Source organism: Anas platyrhynchos, chromosome 19 (assembly GCF_047663525.1).
Source record: "Anas platyrhynchos isolate ZD024472 breed Pekin duck chromosome 19, IASCAAS_PekinDuck_T2T, whole genome shotgun sequence".
In the NCBI taxonomy this organism is placed as follows: domain Eukaryota; kingdom Metazoa; phylum Chordata; class Aves; order Anseriformes; family Anatidae; genus Anas; species Anas platyrhynchos.
In genome coordinates this window covers 9,597,340-9,614,570 of record NC_092605.1, presented here as the reverse complement: position 1 = coordinate 9,614,570, position 17,231 = coordinate 9,597,340, and the positions used below count along the sequence as shown (strand labels likewise).

Below are 17,231 nucleotides of genomic sequence, written 5' to 3'. Positions count from 1 at the left end.
CAGCCCTCCACAGCCCCACGGGGCCGGAGCAGAGCCTCCCGTCCTCCCCAGCTGGCTGGGGCACAATTAACTCTGCTTAATTAAGCGGCCCCGAGGACCTTTGGCCGGGATGAACTCCAGCTGAGGCCGCGGAGCCCGGCTGTGAGATCTGCCCCCGCAGCCCAGGCTGACCCCAAAACCAGCGCTCCCCACTTCCACAGCCCCCTGCGGCCACTTCTGCTTTCCAGGAGGGTGCGGAGCAGGGCAGGGCCATGGCACAGCCGAGCCCCGGGGGTTGCCCAGCCGGGGAGAGCCCCGTGCCCGCGGAGCCGGGTGCTGAGCAGGGGCTGGGGACGGTTTGGGGGCTGCGCTCCCGTTCCCACCACCCAGCGGGTCACCAGCGAGCACGGCCTCCCCTGCAGCTTTTCCCCTTTCCCGTGCCAGGCAGCTTCTCCCTGCTCCTTTCACTTCTGCGCACCCTGCAACGGGCAGTGGGGTGACCCCACTGGGGGCTGGGGGTGACCCCACAAGGGAGCGGAGCTGCAGAGGGGTTTAGGGGTGATCCCACAGGGGAGTTGGGGCGGCCCCATAGGGGAGCAGGGCTGCGGCAGGGGGCGGGGGTCACCCCACGGGGGGCCAGGGGTGACCCCATGGGGGGAATGGGGCTGCAGTGGGGAGCTGGGGTGGCCCCAGGGGACACTGGGGGTGGCCCCATGGGGCAAATGGTTGGCAGAGGGGGTTGGAGGGAACCCCATGGGGGAGCAGGGGGGACCCTATGGGGGACTGAGGCTGCAGCAGGGGGAAGGGGTGACCCCACGGGGAACCGGGGGCGCCTGCACGGGGGAATGGGGTTAAACAGGGGGGTCGGGGGCGACCCCATGGGGGTCAGGGGATGACCCCATGGGGCAGCGGGGCTGCAGTGGGGAACTGGGGCGACCCCACAGGGACCTGGGGGCACCCCCACGGGGGTCAGGGGGCGACCCCACAGGGCAGTGGGGCTGCAGAGGGGGTCAGGGGGCGACCCCACATGGCCCCGGGGCGCCCCCCCCAACCCCCGTGCCCTCGGGGCCGGGGCGCGCCACGGGGGCGGGGCCTCATTTCCATAGCCCCGCCCACCCGTGCTCTATTTGCATAACCCCGCCCCTTTTTCCTAATCGGGCGGAGGCCACGCCCCCCTCTCCCTCCGATTGGCCGCCTCCCCCCGGCGGCCCCGCCCCTGGCTATAAAAGCCGTCGGCGGGGCGCGGGGCGGCGCAGAGCGGGCGCGGTGCAGGCGGCGCCATGAGCAGCGCCCCGACGGGGCCCGCGGCGGCGGCTCCGCGGCTGTGCTGCCTGGAGAAGGGCCCGGACGGTTACGGCTTCCACCTGCACGGCGAGAAGGGCAAGCCGGGCCAGTTCATCCGCCTGGTGGAAGCCGGCTCGCCGGCCGAGCGCTCCGGGCTGCTGGCCGGGGACCGCCTGCTGGAGGTGGACGGGGCGAACGTGGAGCGGGAGAGCCACCAGCAGGTGGTGGAGCGGATCCGGGCGGCCGCCGGCTCCGTGCGGCTCCTGGTCGTGCAGCCGCAGCAGCCCGAGGAGCCCCCGCACAAGCCCCCGAGCCCCCCCGACGGCGGCGAGGCTCAGCGGGACCCCCCGACGGCGGAGCCCGCGCTGCAGGAGAGGAGCAGCGGCGGCAGCGAGCGGGTAATTTGGGGGGCAGGGGGTGGAAGGGGGGGGGCAGGCGGCGTTTTACACCCCTAGAGAGATTTTCTCGCCCCCCCCGGGCCGGTGGCGCCGCGGTGCCCGGCCTCGGTGCGCCGCTCGGCTGCCGGCTTCGTCCTTTGTTTGCTGGTTTGCAACGCGCTTACACCGCGAACAGCCCCGGCCCGGCCGTGGAAGGAGGCAGCCAGCAGGGCTGCTGCGTGCTGGCCTGGTTTGTGCTCGCTGCTGGTCGGTTTTGGGGTCCTGAGGGCGTTTTGCGGGTGTTCAGGGTTCACCCGGCTCTGCACCCCCAGCAGGAGCAGCCCCAGCGTGGGCTCCCTGCCCGCCCCCATCCCTGTGCTGCGGGATGAGCAAAACGGGGTCAGACCCCCCCGGGAAGCTGCGGGGGCGTGAGGCTGAGGACCACGAGTGGGCACAGCGGCACCTGGGGAGCTGCTGGCCCCATCCCGCCGCCCTCTGACCCCTGTGGGGCTGCGGTTTGGAAGCAGGGTTTCGCTTTGCTGCTGCCCACGGTGTTTGCACGGGGGCTGAGCAGCTCTGCTCCCCCCCCCCCAGCCAGCAGCATCCGGCCCCGCTGTGTATTTTTGCCTTCAAAGCACCGGGGAGCCCCAGCCCGGGCTGCTGTGAGGTTTTTTTTGGTGTTGAGCAGCTCCAAAATACAGCAAAAAGCCTCGGTCGAGCGAAGATTTGGGGCTGTGGCTCCAGGAGCTGGCAGCAGCCACTCGTGCCCTGAGCGTGCCGGGTCTCTGTGCACAGCAAGGATGGGGGAGCCTGGAGCGGGGTCGGTGGGTCCCAGGGGATGGACAACAGGTCAGGAATGTCGGCCCTAACAGCGCGTAGGAGTCAGCGGTTGCACAAACAAAGCGATGTAGAGGTGAGGAATTGAGAAATTTCTGACCTTTCCTGCCCGCAGCGGTTTCTAAGAGACGCTCGGGGCTGCCGAAGATAATACAGCTTCTTGTTTACCCGCTGAAAACGGGTGTTTGTTGTCCCAACACAGACGGGGATGGGCTTCCCGGGAAGCAGGCAGGGCCAGCGCGGTGTCCCCAGGCTGGGGACAATCCCGGGGACTGACGCAGGTGCCTGACCTCCCCGATACCCCCGGTGCCAGCACGGCGCTTTGCTGCGGCTCTGGGACGGGCACCAACGCAGGGTTGGTCCCAGATGGACTTTGGTGCCTGGCAGAGCTGTCGTGCTGCGGGGTTTTGCTGAGGATCAGGTGTTTTTACTCGTCGTGTCCCCGTTGGACTTTAGCTCGGTGCCAGCTGTGTGTTCCCCCAGCCCCGCTGGCACACGGTGGGACACCCGCCTGGTCCCTGCCTGGCTAAGGCACCCCTCCGGCACCCCCTTGGGGGTCTGGTGGCCGTGGGGGTACAAATCTCTCCCGTTTGGGGGAGCGGGGCAGGATGCTCTGGGTAGGAACACGCGGCCTCTGCGCCTGCAGCATCCTCCTGGCCAGGCTGTGCTCTCTCCCCGTGCAGGGGGCACGTGCCCGCCTCCCATATGTCGCGGTGCCAGCGCTCCCCCCGGGCTAGCGAGACCTTCTGTGCGTGCCTTCAGCCCAGACATCCCTCCACGAGCTGGAAAAAAATAAAAGGGCCTTATCTAACGCGGCTTGGGTGAGCTCCCTGCCCTGCTTGTGGGGCTGAGGGCGCTTCGAGGACGTGCGGCTCCCCACGGATATGAGACCCCAGCACCATCGGCCAGAGAAGGAGGTCAGCTGTGTGATCCTGGGGGTGCCCGAAGGCTTGGGGTCAACCCAGGGTACCCAAAGGCTTGGGGTGAGCTGGGGGTGCACCGTTAGCACCGACGGTTTCTCTCTGCACGAGAGCAGGAAGTCGGTGGCGCTGGTGACAGCGGCTGACACTGCTGCTCGCCCGCCCGCAGCCCCAGACGGTTTCTCAACAGGTAGCAGGAAAAACCCTGTGGCTGGGGGGAGGGCAGGGCCTGGCCCCAAGCTGGGGAAAAAAACAAAGCTTTGGAGACGTCGCCTCGGTTGGGCGCTCGCCGTGCTGGGAAGCTGCCCCGTGGGACGCCGGGCACGCCGTGTGCCTGTCCCGCGGCCCCCGAGCCCTGCCCTTCCCCGCGGCGGCCGTGGGGATTCTCCCAGCGCCGGTCCTGGCGGGGAGCGGGAGGTTTGCATGTGTCAGAGTCCTGTTTGCTTTGTTGGGCTGGACTTGCCTTTATTTGCTTAGCAAGCCCGGAGACGCTCGCTGCCAGGAGAGCTGGCTGTCAGGCTTCCTGCACGGCACCCCCCGAGGATTTAAACCCTCCCGTGTCGGGGCAGGATCTGTCCCCGCTTGCCCTCCGCGACCCCACAGCTCTCCCCATAGCAGGGGCCACCCCCACAGCTCCCTGCCCTGCAGCTGGGTGCAGGCTGAAGGCAGCTGCACCCCTACAAAAGGGATCCAGGGGCACCCACGCCGTGCCGAGGGCGGTTTTGCATGGCCGGTGCCGGTGCCAGGTGGCTGAACTTGGGGTCTGGCCCCTCTGTAGGGCAGGGAACCGTCCCCGGTGCTGGGCTGGGGGCGGTGGCAGCTCACCGTGTCCTCCCCCCGTGTGGGTTTCCGGAGGCTCCAGCTGCCTGGGGAGCGTCTTGAGAAAGTTTCGTGCTCGCGGAGCTCCGGTGGCTGCCAACCGCTGCCCTGGCACGGGCTGGGGCTGCTGCCACCAGGGCAAGGCTCCTGCTGCTGAATGCCAGCCTTGCCCGGCTCCTTCAGCCTCCCTCTTGCAGATTCAGTCCTCAATTACTAAATTTAGTGCTTGCTTCCCCCTGGGAAACCCGGCTGAGCCTCCCGGAGCTGGGATTTTGGGGTCCTGGGGGTGCAGAGAGGGGCAGTTCCCAGCTGGGAGCATTGCGCTGGGGTAGCTGGAGTTGAACGAGGAAATGAATGAAATTTTCTCCCGAGCCAGCAGCGTTTGGGAGCAGGAGTGGGCTGCATGAAAAGCAGCTCCAGTCCAGCGCTACGTGACGGGGATGCTGCAAGAGGCTGCTTTGCATCCCCTTTGTATGAGGCCCGAATGTATGTGCCAGATTTCAGGACCCGTGTGAATTTGCTGGCCTGGGCGTCCTCAGAGCCGGCGTGTTTCTCTCTGAGTAACCCCAAAACGCAGCTGCTCGGGGCCGCCTACGGGCTCGGTGCTTCTCGCAGGGCTGCAGGGAGCTTCCTGGAAGCTGGGCCTTCAAAAGCTGCCCTGAGAGCTGTCAGCAGGCCGCGAGCACGGCGGCTCTGCGGGTTCTCCATCCCCCTGGGATGGGGAGGATCAGCCCCAAACCCACTCCCCGGGGCAGGGTGCTCCAGTCCCATGCAGGCTCTTGGAGCAATGCGGGTGTCTTTTTGGCAAAGGGGGGCTGTGCCCTGCCTGGGGACCCCCTGTGGCTGTGGATGGGACCCTAAAGGCTGCGGGTCCCATGCTGAGCCTGGCTTCACCCAGCGCCATCCCCGCGGGAGGTGCAGGAAAGCTCGTGATGAGGCTGTGCGGCTAATCCACCCCCGAGCGCAGCACAAGGGCTGCCGGCGCTCGAGGACAAGGCAGCTTAGAGAAATTAGGGCCATTTCCATTATCCTCCTGCCCAGCTCCTCGTGCAGTCATGCAGGATCCTGCCCCACACCCTGGGTGCCCACCCCAAACCCTCTCACCGTTGTCCCTGTCTGCTCCTGCCTTTCCTGGCTGCATTTTAGGGCTCGGTGCCTCGCTGGTGGAGCTGAGCAGCTGCGTCCCCCTGCCCCGAGGTGCCAACGCTCTGCTCTCCAAATCCTCCTCCTCCTCCTCTCCCGGGCACGCTGCCAGTGCCCGCTCGCAGGGTGCTCCCTCGGGCTTTGTCCCGAGCTATCGGCGTGGAGCAACCCCGCGGCTCTGCCAAGGGCAGCGAATCCCAAAGGCAGGCAGTGGCAGGGACACGCAGCATCACCGCTTCCTCCACCTCATGCCTTTGGGACAAGGACCCCTCCCCAGGGCTGGGTGCTGCAATCCCACCCGCTCCGGGGGGGCTGCGAGCATCACCGCGGGCTCCCGTGGCTGGGGCAGGATGCGGGCACCGCTGGCTCCTTCTGGCTGCTGGCACGGTCCCCCTGTCACCTTCGGTCCCCCGCGGGCCTGGCTGGGCGTTGGCGAGCCGTGGCAGCCAGCCTTGGCCCCGCAGGAAGGCGTTGTGCAAGAGGAGCGGGGTTATCGCGGCAGCGGGGCTGTCACCCAGGCTGGGCTGATCCGGTGCCCGTCGTAAATGTGTCACCCGCACGGGCTCCCCATGACCGTCCTTGGTGCTGGCCCCAAGGACTGAGGTTATCCAGGGGAGCTTCGCGGCGTCATGTGGATGCACCGGGTTCAGGGCAGCACGGGGCGAATGTGTCAGGAAATTCCTGCTGTGCACGCACGTCCCTGGGGTGTTATGGGTGCCAGAGGACAAGAGATGGTGTTAACGAGCAATAAAAGCCCTAGTGGGGAGTGCTGTGGGGACTCGAGCTGCTGGGGAATCCCTACCCAAGATCGGGAGGTAACGATCAAGATTATCAGCAACCACAGGCAACTTTTACGTATTTAATATAAATACGGCTCAAGCCTCTCCGTGTAGATCTATAAAAGTTGTCTCCGCTACGCAGCGAGTGCAGCTCACGTACAGCACGCTGCCGGGCTGTTCCTATTTCCCTCTTGCGTGGGGTTAGCAGTAGGGACCCCCACCCTTAAAGGGTTTTATCTGGGAGCGGGTGGCTGCCCTGCTCGGTTTCCTCGGGACGGGGCGGGTCGGGGCGCATCGTGGGCGGGCTGGGTGGTGCCTTCGGGGCAGGTGAATGTCCCACGTGCCACCACCCCAATCCGGCAGGTTTGGGGTTTTGCAATCGCTGAGGGTCGTGGCCGGGCATTGGGGTGCTGTGGGTCCTGCTCCCTGTCCCCGGGGAGCAGCGGCTCCACGTGTCCCTTCCTTGTGGGGTGCTGGGGGAACGGGGAGGGTCCCCGCAGGTTCCTGGGTGGGGTGGGATGTGGGTGCCTGCCACCAGCCCAAACTGCTTCCTCCTCCACCTGCAACTGGCGATTGCAAGCCTGATCCCAAAAGGAAGGGCCTGGTCTCAGGATGCACGTAATAACAGCCTGCCGTAATATTTCACCGCAATTAGCGTGCCCTGCGCCCAATTAACGAGGGCCAGGGTTCATGGGGTGTTCATGGGGTGTTCCAGGACCCAGTGTCCCGGCTGTGGGTGCAGGCCTGTGGCCCTGCTCACAGTGAAAAGGGGTTGGGGGCGGCCATCCTACAGCTGTCCCCTCGCTGTCCCCTCGCAGGAGCTGCGTCCCCGGCTGTGCCACATCAAGAAGGGCCCCAATGGCTACGGCTTCAACCTGCACAGCGACAAGAGCCGCCCGGGGCAGTACATCCGCGCCGTCGACCCCGACTCGCCGGCCGAGGCAGCGGGGCTGCGTCCCCAGGACCGCATCGTCGAGGTGGGTGACGGGGTGGGGGCTGCCTGGGCTCCCTGAAACTCGGGATGGGGCTCCCCAAAACTCAGAATGTCACTGATGGGGCCACTCAGCGTGGCGGTGCCCGGGAGCTGCCCTTTTGGGGCACGGTGACTCAGGGCAGAGCCGTTCCCACCCAGGGGTGCAGCCGAGCCCTGATTCACCCCCTGGGAGATAAGCTGCTGTCACCCAGGTTGTCACCGTCACCCACACGGGGCACGGCTCTCCCTGGGCTGTCCCCGGGTGGGGATCAGTGCACCCCGTGGGTCCTGGGCTGTGCGCGGTGACCAGGGTGGGGACGAAGCTTTGGGCTCCTTGGGGACCACCTGGAGGAGCCCCATCCTGGCACATGCCCGCGCTCCTGCCAGCACGGCCGGTGCAATCCCGTGCTAATCACTCCGAGAAAATCTGCTTTTAATGAGGTTTTCCTGCCCGCTAATCCCCACACATCCCCGGAGGTCGGTGGGGGGCTGTGGCGGGGCCGTGCGCGGTGCCGGGAGGAGCGGTGTCCCTGCTGCCCCGCGCTGACGGTGTGCTGATACCCACAGGTGAATGGGGTCTTGGTGGAGGGCAAGCAGCACGCGAGCGTGGTGGCTGCCATCAAGGAGGGTGGCGACGACACCAAGCTGCTGGTGGTGGACGTCCTCACGGATGAGTTCTTCAAGAAGTGCAAGGTGGTGCCCTCGGAGGCGCACCTGGCAGGTGGGTCCGGTGCCAGCACTGCGGGGTCACCTCATCCCCAGGCCCTGGGGATCTGCTTGGGGGCGGCCTCCGAGGGCTGGGAGAGGGGATTTTGTTCAGAGCAGCCCCGTTGTGCCAGCTCCGCGCCCAGATAAAGGCCTCGTGCGAGGCACGTGGCTGTGGGGTGTGCGGGGAGGAGGGTTTATGGCCCTGCCGGTTACTCTTTGACAGGTTTTATGGCTCAGGGAGGGCACGCGGGTGCTCTTCGCTCTCCTCAGCTTGGCCTTGGCCCCCTCCCTGCCCCATGGGCAGAATTTGGGGGTGAGGAGAGCTCAAGGGTTCGGGGCTGAGTGCAAGGGGCACCACAGGGTGGGGTGGGAGAGGGCAGGGCGAGCCCATCCATCAGGACCCGTGTCCTCTCCCCGCAGGTCCCCTGCCAGAACCTGTTGCCAACGGTGATATAGAGAAGGTAAGAGTGGTTTTCATGTATTTAATTTTTAAATTAAAACCAAGCTCTTTTACCAAGCTCTGGGCACGGTTTAGGAGTCCCTCCCATCCTCTGCCCGTGGGTGGGTGATGCCCCCAGGGACTGCTGGTGCCCCCCAGGGACAGGGTCTCCTGTGGGGCTGAGCGTCACGGAGGTGTGTGCGATGCCTCGTGTCCGTCCTCACGATGCTGCGTGGCCAGGGGCCCTTGTGCAGCCAGTCCTGCAGCCTTCCTCCTCCTCCTCCTCCTCCTCCTCCTGCAGCCAGGCCAGCCTTTAATCCTCCCAGCCCCACTCAGGCAGCACTGGAGGTATTTATTATGCTGGAGCTCTCAGCGGATTACGAGCCGGGAGGAAGGATTTCAGTCAGCTCCCCTCCACCCCCAGGACCTGCAGCAGCCCCAGGGGCGATTCCCAAACCCCATTCCCACCTCTTCACCCTCGCTCTGCTCCCCCCAGGAGAACAGCGAGGAGCTGCGCTCCAGCTCGGCGTCCGAGAGGTCCCCCAGCCCCGTGCTGGCCACGTCGCCCGACGGCAGCGAGACCCGCAGCGAGGTAGGGATGGGAGCAGGAAAAAGAGAGGGGGGGGACCAGGGTGAGAAGCCCCCCACCGTGGCACTGAGCATCCTCTCGCCCCGCAGCCCGGCGTGCCGGAGGGGGACAAGCGCAGCTCGGCGTCCGGCTCCCTCCTGGACCTCGACATCCCGCTGGCCGTGGCCAAGGAGCGGGCCCACCAGAAGCGCACCAGCAAGCGGGCGCCCCAGATGGACTGGAGCAAGAAAAACGAACTGTTCAGCAACCTGTGAAACCGCCTCGGGGCGGGGGCCAGGGCTCCTGGCCCCCCTTTTCTCTCCCTGGCCTCTCCTTCGTCCCTCTTGTCCCTGCCACCCCGCCACGGAGGACAGGGTTTGGTGGCCGGTGAGCGTCCCTGGGAGGGCGAGCGGAGGGGTGCTGGGGGTGCCCCCCGCTTCCAGCCTGGCCCCTGGGTGCCCCCCCAGCCCCGGCTTGAAGTCCTGTGCCCCTGGCTAGGCAGAAAGGGGAGATTTGGGGGGGTTGGTGACTTGAGGTGGCCAGGCTCGATGCCCAACGCTTCTGGTCCCCTCTACCAGCTCTTCTCCCACCCCAACCGCCATCCCAAATCTCCCTTTTTTTCTTCCAAACCTGAGGCTTTTGGTGACCTCTGCCCAGCCCCCGACCACACGATTCCTCCCAGGTCGGTGCTCTTCCCCCCTGCCTGGCAGTGTCCGTCCACCGTGACCCCCTCCCTTCGCCCCGGACCCCCACAGGGACAGGGATGGGGACATCCCATGGCACCTTGCCCCAGGGCTGTTTTGGGAGAAAAGAGGGTGTCTGGAGCAAGCAATAATCACCTCCTGTGCTCCTGCTCCCTCCTGGAGGCAGAGACGATCGGGGTTTGCATCTTACACTGTTTAATTTAAAGGGTTCTCAATAGCCTGTCTTTTTTTTTTTTTCCTTCCCAAATAAGAGGTTTTCCAGTCACACCGTTTGTTTTGTTTTTTGTTTTTTTTTTAAAAACGTATTTTGTGGGAATTCTTCCTGTGGACGTTTTGTTTCCGTGTTTCGCGGTCGGGTGCCGTGCTGTCGAGCTCAAGAGAAATTCTGTTGACTGGAATAAATCTTCCTGACTTCACGAGCCCAGCTGCAGGACAAATCCTTCCGGAGCTGCGTGTCCCCGGCCCCAGGACTTGGTGCTGTGGGGATCCCCGTGTCCCCTTGGGGGTCCTACAACCGGGCTGGGGCTGTCTATTTGGGGAATGGTTATGCTTTGGATGCCTTTGTGGGTTTTATTTTAAATTTCCAGCCATGGAGCCCCTCCGAGCTGCTTTGGCACAGCCTGGTTGTCTGATTTAACCCCCCCCTGCTGGGGGGTTAGGCTGTGATGGGCCCACGCTGGGCCCAGTTTGGGTGCTGGGCTGGGGGGATTGGGACGGACGGGCTGGTCCCAGCATGGGTTAATGCCTCAGGGGGATTAATGGGTTTAAATCCCACAGAGGGGGGGCAGTGCCAGGCTGCCCTGCTCTAATCTGCCCTGAGGGATGTGGCTGCCGGCTGGGTGGGAGGGGGGCAGCCCCAAACTGCCCCCAGCCCCTCCAGTGGGTTTTGGGGTGCCCCTGAGCCCCCATACAAGCTGGAGGAGGGCAGGAGGCTGCTTGTCCTGGGTGGGACTTTGGGGGGATTCTCTGAGTGGGGGGCTGACCCCTTCCTCGAGAGGACGGAGGCTGCAGGTGAGGGTGCTGGGCTGGCGTCCCGGGGCTATTTTTAAGCCCTGTGCAGCTTACCGGGTCGGAGCTAAGCCCTCCTGCAGCGGGAGGGCACGGGGGGGGGGCTCAGCAGTGACCGCTCTGGGAAGGGGATGGGGGCTTCAGGAGGCCCCCCCAGGGTGCTGCAAGGTAGCTCGGGGCTGGGTCCTGGACTAGGAGTGTGGCTGGGGCAATCCTGGGAGCCTCCGTTTTGTGTGGGTTTCCTGAAAAATCACCAGTTTTGCAGTTGGATTAAAATACACATCCGAGCTGTGAAACCCTTTGGGCACAGGGGGGTTGATGTGTGCTGCAGGTTGAGAACACCCCTGGGGGGCCAGGGGCAGGCCTGGGGGGCACCCAGCAGGCTCCGGGAGCATCTCCTGCCCGCAGCCCTGGGCTGTGCATCGCCTCTTCTCCTCAGCGGAGCAGCATGGGGGCCGGTTCTCACGTGGGGGGGCTCGGGGACAGACCCAACCTTGTTTCGGGTTGCCAGGGTGAAGGTTTTGCCCGGGCTCGGCGTTGCCTGGGCACCAGGGATGCCAGGCAGGGAGCTCGGCGGTGCCGGAGCAACCGCGGGAGCGCAGCAGCACCCGGGCTCCGGTGGCTGCATGGGGGCCAAGCGGGGCTGTCCTGTGAGAGCAGCACATCCCTGGGCTGGGCTGGGCGATGGGAGAAGGGTGAGCCCTTATCCTGTCCCCTCCAGGCACCGCCGGGCACACCCCAGCTTGGGGAGAGCCAGGGAAGGGGCTGAGGGGGGTGAGAGGAGGGGGAGCCCCAGCATGGGGCTGGGGGCAGGGGATTTGGGGGCCATGGGGTGCTCATCACCGGGTCCCCGCTCATCCCAGACCCTAAACCCAGACCCTACAGCCGCCCAAATGGAGCTGCTGCACCCCTCCAGCACCAGGCCGCCCTCCCTGTGTTTCCCCCAAGGCCTCAGCCCTAGGGGCTCTGGATCAGGACAGCCTGGTGTCAGGAACCCACAGAAGTCAAAGAAAGGAGTATGATGCCATCAGGTTCTGCAAATGCTGTCCTGGAGAACAAAATCCACCCCCACCCAGCCGGTGTTGAGGAGCCCGAGGCTCGCTAGGCCCTGTAACTCTGACCCCATCTGGAAGCGGAGCTGCTCTCCAACTGATCGCTGCACTCAGCTTCTGCTACAACAAAATCCCTGTGAAAGACTTGTTTAAAATACCACGCTACGCACTTGGTTCCTACGCCTGGTTGTGATATTATTCCTAGTGCTGATTTATTTAACTGAACTAAAATTGGAAAACTCCGACTCCCAGGCCCTAAAAATACTGCCAAAGCGGCACTAAAATTTCCAGAGCCTACCAGTCTCCGGTAACAACAGCCCTGTGCGGATCTGCGAGCTATTATCTGATACTTCCTAACTGGAACAAATCATTTCTGGTCTCCAATTAGCCATTACAGCTGCCCTTACAGTGGGGGAACACCCCATGAGTTATCCTCCCCACCTCTTCTTTGAGCCATCTTCCCTGCCAAGGAGAGCGCGCCGAGTCGGGCAGGGAAGGTCGGGTTAAATAACTGCACTAAAAACTCCATCCAGAATGAGTCAGACAAATGGCTCTTTGTCAGCAACAGACCTTGGGTGTACCACAGGCTGATTCTTACCCTAAAGGTTTCTGCCCCGGTGAGTGATGCTCGCAGCCTGAGCTGCCTTGAAGAGGGAGCTGTCTTCCTTTTTTTTCTGTCTTCCTTTAGATGTGTTTTCCTCCTTGCTGTGATAACAGCAGATAAAATGAAGTGAAATATCACTTCCCAGCTGATGGCCTGAGGTTTCCAGGTCCACGCTCGTACCAGACACCCGTGTGCCCAGGCCCAGGGCTGAGCAGAGCAGGGTTTTGTCTCGGCAGCCTCCTGCAGCTGCCAGTTCCCCTGGTCACATAAAGAGCACAGAGAGGCTGTGCTCTGGTCTTGCTTGGCTGATCCTGGTGGTTTTAATCACGTTAACTGGTTGACTCCTTCAATGTTTGTAATTTTTTTTGTGATTCAGTAGTTTCGGGAGACTGAGGAGCTGTGGTATCCCACAGGTCTGTGCCATCTTTCCTTGTGAGAAAACGCTATCGTGGCTCTCTCTGAGCAGAGCAATCAGCCAGGAATTCCTCACCTCACTAATTCCCTTACCAACCCAGCCCCAGAGTTGAAAGGGGGCCAGCATTTCCCTTTGGCTGTGCTCACCCACACCCAGGCCTCTCTCATATCCAGCAGCGCCCACCGCACCCCAGAAAATAGGGTTCAGAGTCCCAGAAGGGAGGCTCTGTTGGCCTCACCACCCTTTCACCACCCAAAGAAGATCACGCTCAGGAACCTCAGATTTTTATCTTTTTTTTATTATTATTATTCAAAAAAGAGCAGAGCCACCAGAGTTCTCAGACTTCTGTCGCACTGAGGAATCCTGCTCCAAGGGAAGCAGGAACACTGGGTACTGCCTGTCCACAAACAGGTTGCACCAGGAATCAATTAACTGCTGGTGATTTAGGCTGTGCTGGAACAGCACGTTAAAGTTACGGAGTCATTCCCAACCAGGTCTGTCAGCTAGTGGCTGTTCGCCAGGTCCAAATTTCACTATTCTGGGCTGTTGCAAGAAAGTGCAAAGGTGACCAGCTGACAACGTAACCAAAGGAGACAGACCAAAACAACGCGGAGGTGTCAGCCACGCTCAGACCTCCCCACCAGGGTCAGCTCCTCCCTGGAGCCCAGGCCTGTGCCTGGCTGTATCCGTCAGGTCTCCAGCTCTCCGGCTGGCAGCTTCACTTCACTGTAGGTTTTCTTCTTCACGTGGCTTGTCTGGTCCAGGAGCCATCGTTTCTCTTCATCGCTGACGTCCAGCCTCAGCGTCACCTCCCGGAAAACGCTGTTCACAGCAACCTGGAGCACGCAGAATAAAAAAAGCTGAGCCCCAGTCATAACACAAGTGCTGCTCGTATTCTCTGGGCAGATGTTGGGCAGTTACCACACCTCCTTAAAATGAAGCTTCTTGAACATGCAAATGCTGGCTTCGTTTTCCTGACCGATCTTAGCCTCAAATTTGGTGATGCCCAGGTCTGTCACTCCTACAAAAGAAACCAGAAAGACAAGCATTCCTGTTACCTGCTGGGCTGCCACATCTACAAAGACACAGGACTCCAATTTCTGAGGCGGATGCACCTCTTACTACCCTCTACCTCAGCAGGAATATGTGCTTCTAGATCACATCCCAGCTCTGCTCCCATCCCCGTGCCCTGGGCTATCCTTACCGTAGGACATCATCATCAGGGTCGCCTCCTTGCCAAATCCTCTGCCACGGTAGCTGGGCTCTGAAAGGGAGAGCCACAGAAATCAGCGCCCTGTTAGGCAAGACAAGTCAGCAGGGGCACTTTTCAGTGCTGGGTACTTTTCAGAAGAGGCTGTGTCCCAGGCCAGCAACGGATGCTGATCAGATCTGAACAGCCAAGGTAAAGCAATGACAATAAAAATCTGCCCTCAGTAACATCTGTCTGGCTTTAGCCAAAGTGGCAAAGGCCCAAGCTAGCAAGCAGAACCTCACCTGCAATCATAATTTCAATCTCCCCCAAAGTCGGATCCTCGGTGTCGGTGAGGAAGAGGTTCACATCCCCCACCATGCAGTCCTCCTCCCCACGTGCCTGCCCAGACCAGCGCTCCGTGTCCAGCACGATGAAGGTGCACTCTGTGGAGAACAGACAAGAAGCAACATTCTCACGGCACGAATTATTCACAAAGTACCGAAGGATGAAATCAAAGGCATGCAACGGGCAAAGGAACAGCAGTTTCCACATGTTAGCAGTGAGGAAGAGGTAATAATTGCACCTCCCACGCCAAGCATGCCTGCTCCCGTCCCTAGAAACATACGAAATGCTCTGAAAAACCCGTGGTGAGCACAAAGGATCGTGCAGACACTGAGACTAGGAACAGCCTGTGTAAAAAGGAGCGTGAAAACTTTCATTCCCCGACCGAGGTCTCACTGCTTTGTCTCTGCAGCAAGTTCGGGCGAGGAATTGTTTGGTGCACAAGGATCACCCAGTGATTCACCCGGTCCGCTTTACTGCTGCTCTCAACAAAGCTTTTAATGCCAGCTAAGATCTCCAGACTGAGATCTTTGCCAGCCTCGGCATTTTGCAGCTCCCTGTATTTCTATGAGGCTTTTATGAGCACTGATTCATTACCTGTAATAGAGCCAGGGAACAAATTCAGTCAACTAATCTCGACCAGGTAATTATAAAGTAATTCGAATCCTAAGGAAAAATACAACTCCCTTCCACCTTTTGACGATGATCAGTCCTGGGGAGTGGTGATGGTGCTGGAGAAGCCCAGCAGATAATGCTGTGCGAATTAAATCATCCTTACCTTTGAAAAACTGCACGAAAAGGACACCAACAGCCCTGGGTGTTCTCTACTTCCCAGGAACTTCCCAGCTACAGTTTTTACTGAGCATGTATCAGCTACAAACACGCACGGATCTCCCTAGAAAGTTACCGTGTCCATATTCCCCTTGCTTCAAACTATCGCTGTTCATCTGCCTCCAAATAGTGGAGACGAAGAACCCCAGAGCCCCAGGAAGTACAGAAACCAGACAGATGTTAGCTGCGCTGGGGAAGGCAACGTGCTGTGGTGCTCAGGCAAAGCTGGTGGAACTGAAACCAGCCTCACACCCCCTCAGGCTCAGTAAAGCCCACTCACACGTGCCCTCAGCCCACCCTGTGTCCTTTATGGGACGGAGAGGGACCCGCTGCCCCCTGCCACCCACCCCTAGCAGGTGTTTAAGACCCTCACTGTCTGCGTCTTCCCTCCAGCTGCGCTGCATCTCGTACTCCTGCTCCAGGCTCAGTGGTTCGGAGGCGGTCAGGCGCTGCAGCTCCTCTGACTGCATCCACGCGTGGTACCTGGCAAAGAGAGCGGGGCAGACCCCTGGCTTAGCAGCAGCACCGCAGGACGGTGGCCACGAGTGCTCCAAGGACCTGCCTGTGCCCTGTCATGTCTGAAATATTAGCCTGGCGTTCACAGCAACTCGGAAGTATCTGCAAGCCTCTTGCTGGATGTGAAACAGGAACCAGCGATCTCCTTGGACATGTAGCAAAGTTTGTGCATCCTGCGGCTTTGTGTGAAGTGCCACGACACGAGCTGGAAGTTTTTAAGAGTTCTGACCCAGCAGCACCAAGGGTCAGGATTTCAGCCCGTCTGCTTTCGATACAGCCTCACCGTGCCACTGACAGCTTGACAAACACTGCCACCTTTGTGCAGAGCCGGCAGCTGCCCGGGGCAGCGCTTTACAAAGCGCATTGATCAGAGGTTTGGCTGCCTGGGGTCACACACGCTGCAGTCCTGCTCCTCTCTGGCCTTTACAGAGAGATCCCAAGGGATGTCAGAAGTGCTGGTTGTTCTCCCACAGCCAGGTATTTCCCTCCCTGTGAATCCACAGTCCTGGCACAAAGCACAGACCCCAGGGATGACTGCTGGGAGCAGGGTGGGCACAACTCGCTGCCTTCCTACAGCTTTTTTTTAATTTCTGTGCTGTTCCCATGGGGAAGAGGCCCCTGCAGCTGCCGAGCCAGCACCTTTCTGAACAACACGCTAAAAAAGGGAAGGGAAACCAGACCGGAGGACGCGAGCCACGTACCGGGGCACGTGTGCCGGGGTGTACGGCACCAGGGTCGCCCTGCTCCCCTGCAGCACGGTGTCCTGGTTAATCCTCATGGCCCCAAGACACGGCCCTGTGCCCGCCGCGCAGCCCAGGGGGGGCACAGAGCTCGCAGCCCCCTGCAAGGCAGCAGTGGCAGCCCCAGCTCTGCACGGGGCTCAGAGCGATGCCCGGGGCTGGGATCTGGGGCGAGGTGGAGATTTGGGGCTGGGACCGGGGGATCTGAGGCTGGGATTGGGGGCTATGGGGGGGGATCTGGGGCTGGGACTGGGATCTGGGGATGGGATTTGGGGATGGGATCTGGGGCTGTAGGGGGATCTGGAGCTTTGGGGGGATCTGGGGCGGTGATCTGGGGCTATGGGGAGATTTGGGGCTGGGATCTGGGGCTATGGGGGGATCTGGGGCTGGGATCTGGGGATGGGATCCAGGGCTGTAGGGGGATCTGGGGCTGGGATCTGGAGCTTTGGGGGAATCTGGGGCTGGGATTGGGGGTTGTGGGGGGATCTGGGGTTGGGATCTGAAGCTATGGGGGGATTTGGGGCTGGAAGTGGGGGCTGTAGGGGGATCTGGGGCTGGGATCTGGGGCTTTGGGGGGACCTGGGGCTGGGATTGGGGGTTGTGGGGGGATCTGGGGCTGGGATCTGGAGCTATGGGGGGATCCAGGGCTGGGATCTAGGGCTGTGGGGGGATCTGGGTTTGGGATCCAGGGCTGTGGGGTACTTTGGGTTTGGGATCCGGAGCTTTGGGGGGATCCGGGGATAGGATCGGGGGCTGGGGGGGGATTTGGGGCTGGGATCTGGGGCTGTGGGGGGGATCCGGGGCTGGGATCTGGGGCTGGGTTTGGGATCTGGGTTTGGGATCCGGGCTGTGGGGGGCTCCCTGTTTGGGCCCCCCCCGCCCCTACCTGCGCCGCCTCCCTCTGCGCATGCGCACAGCTCCTCACTCTCCTCCCCCCTCCCACCCGGCGTGGCGCTGTGGCCCCGCCCCCTCCCTCCCACGTGACCCCCCTCCCCTCCAAT

The 17,231-nt window shown here is 62.2% G+C and overlaps 2 protein-coding genes across 2 annotated transcripts; one reads left to right on the top strand and one right to left on the bottom strand.

Annotated features, from left to right (window-relative positions):
- The first annotated feature begins 1,218 nt into the window (after positions 1 to 1,218).
- On the top strand, positions 1,219 to 9,949 carry NHERF1 (NHERF family PDZ scaffold protein 1). Its single transcript, XM_027471469.3, has 6 exons — positions 1,219 to 1,661; positions 6,957 to 7,115; positions 7,679 to 7,832; positions 8,240 to 8,280; positions 8,755 to 8,850; positions 8,937 to 9,949. Exons 1-6 carry the CDS (start codon positions 1,260 to 1,262, stop codon positions 9,099 to 9,101), a joined length of 1,017 nt encoding a protein of 338 aa, XP_027327270.3. The 5' UTR covers positions 1,219 to 1,259; the 3' UTR covers positions 9,102 to 9,949.
- Positions 9,950 to 12,886: 2,937 nt separating this feature from the next.
- Positions 12,887 to 17,183, bottom strand: NAT9 (N-acetyltransferase 9). Its single transcript, XM_038165351.2, has 7 exons — positions 17,117 to 17,183; positions 16,192 to 16,331; positions 15,348 to 15,457; positions 14,104 to 14,244; positions 13,814 to 13,873; positions 13,536 to 13,630; positions 12,887 to 13,445 (listed from the first exon to the last, which is right to left on the bottom strand). Exons 2-7 carry the CDS (start codon positions 16,266 to 16,268, stop codon positions 13,299 to 13,301), a joined length of 630 nt encoding a protein of 209 aa, XP_038021279.1. The 5' UTR covers positions 16,269 to 16,331; positions 17,117 to 17,183; the 3' UTR covers positions 12,887 to 13,298.
- Between the last annotated feature and the right edge of the window lie 48 nt (positions 17,184 to 17,231).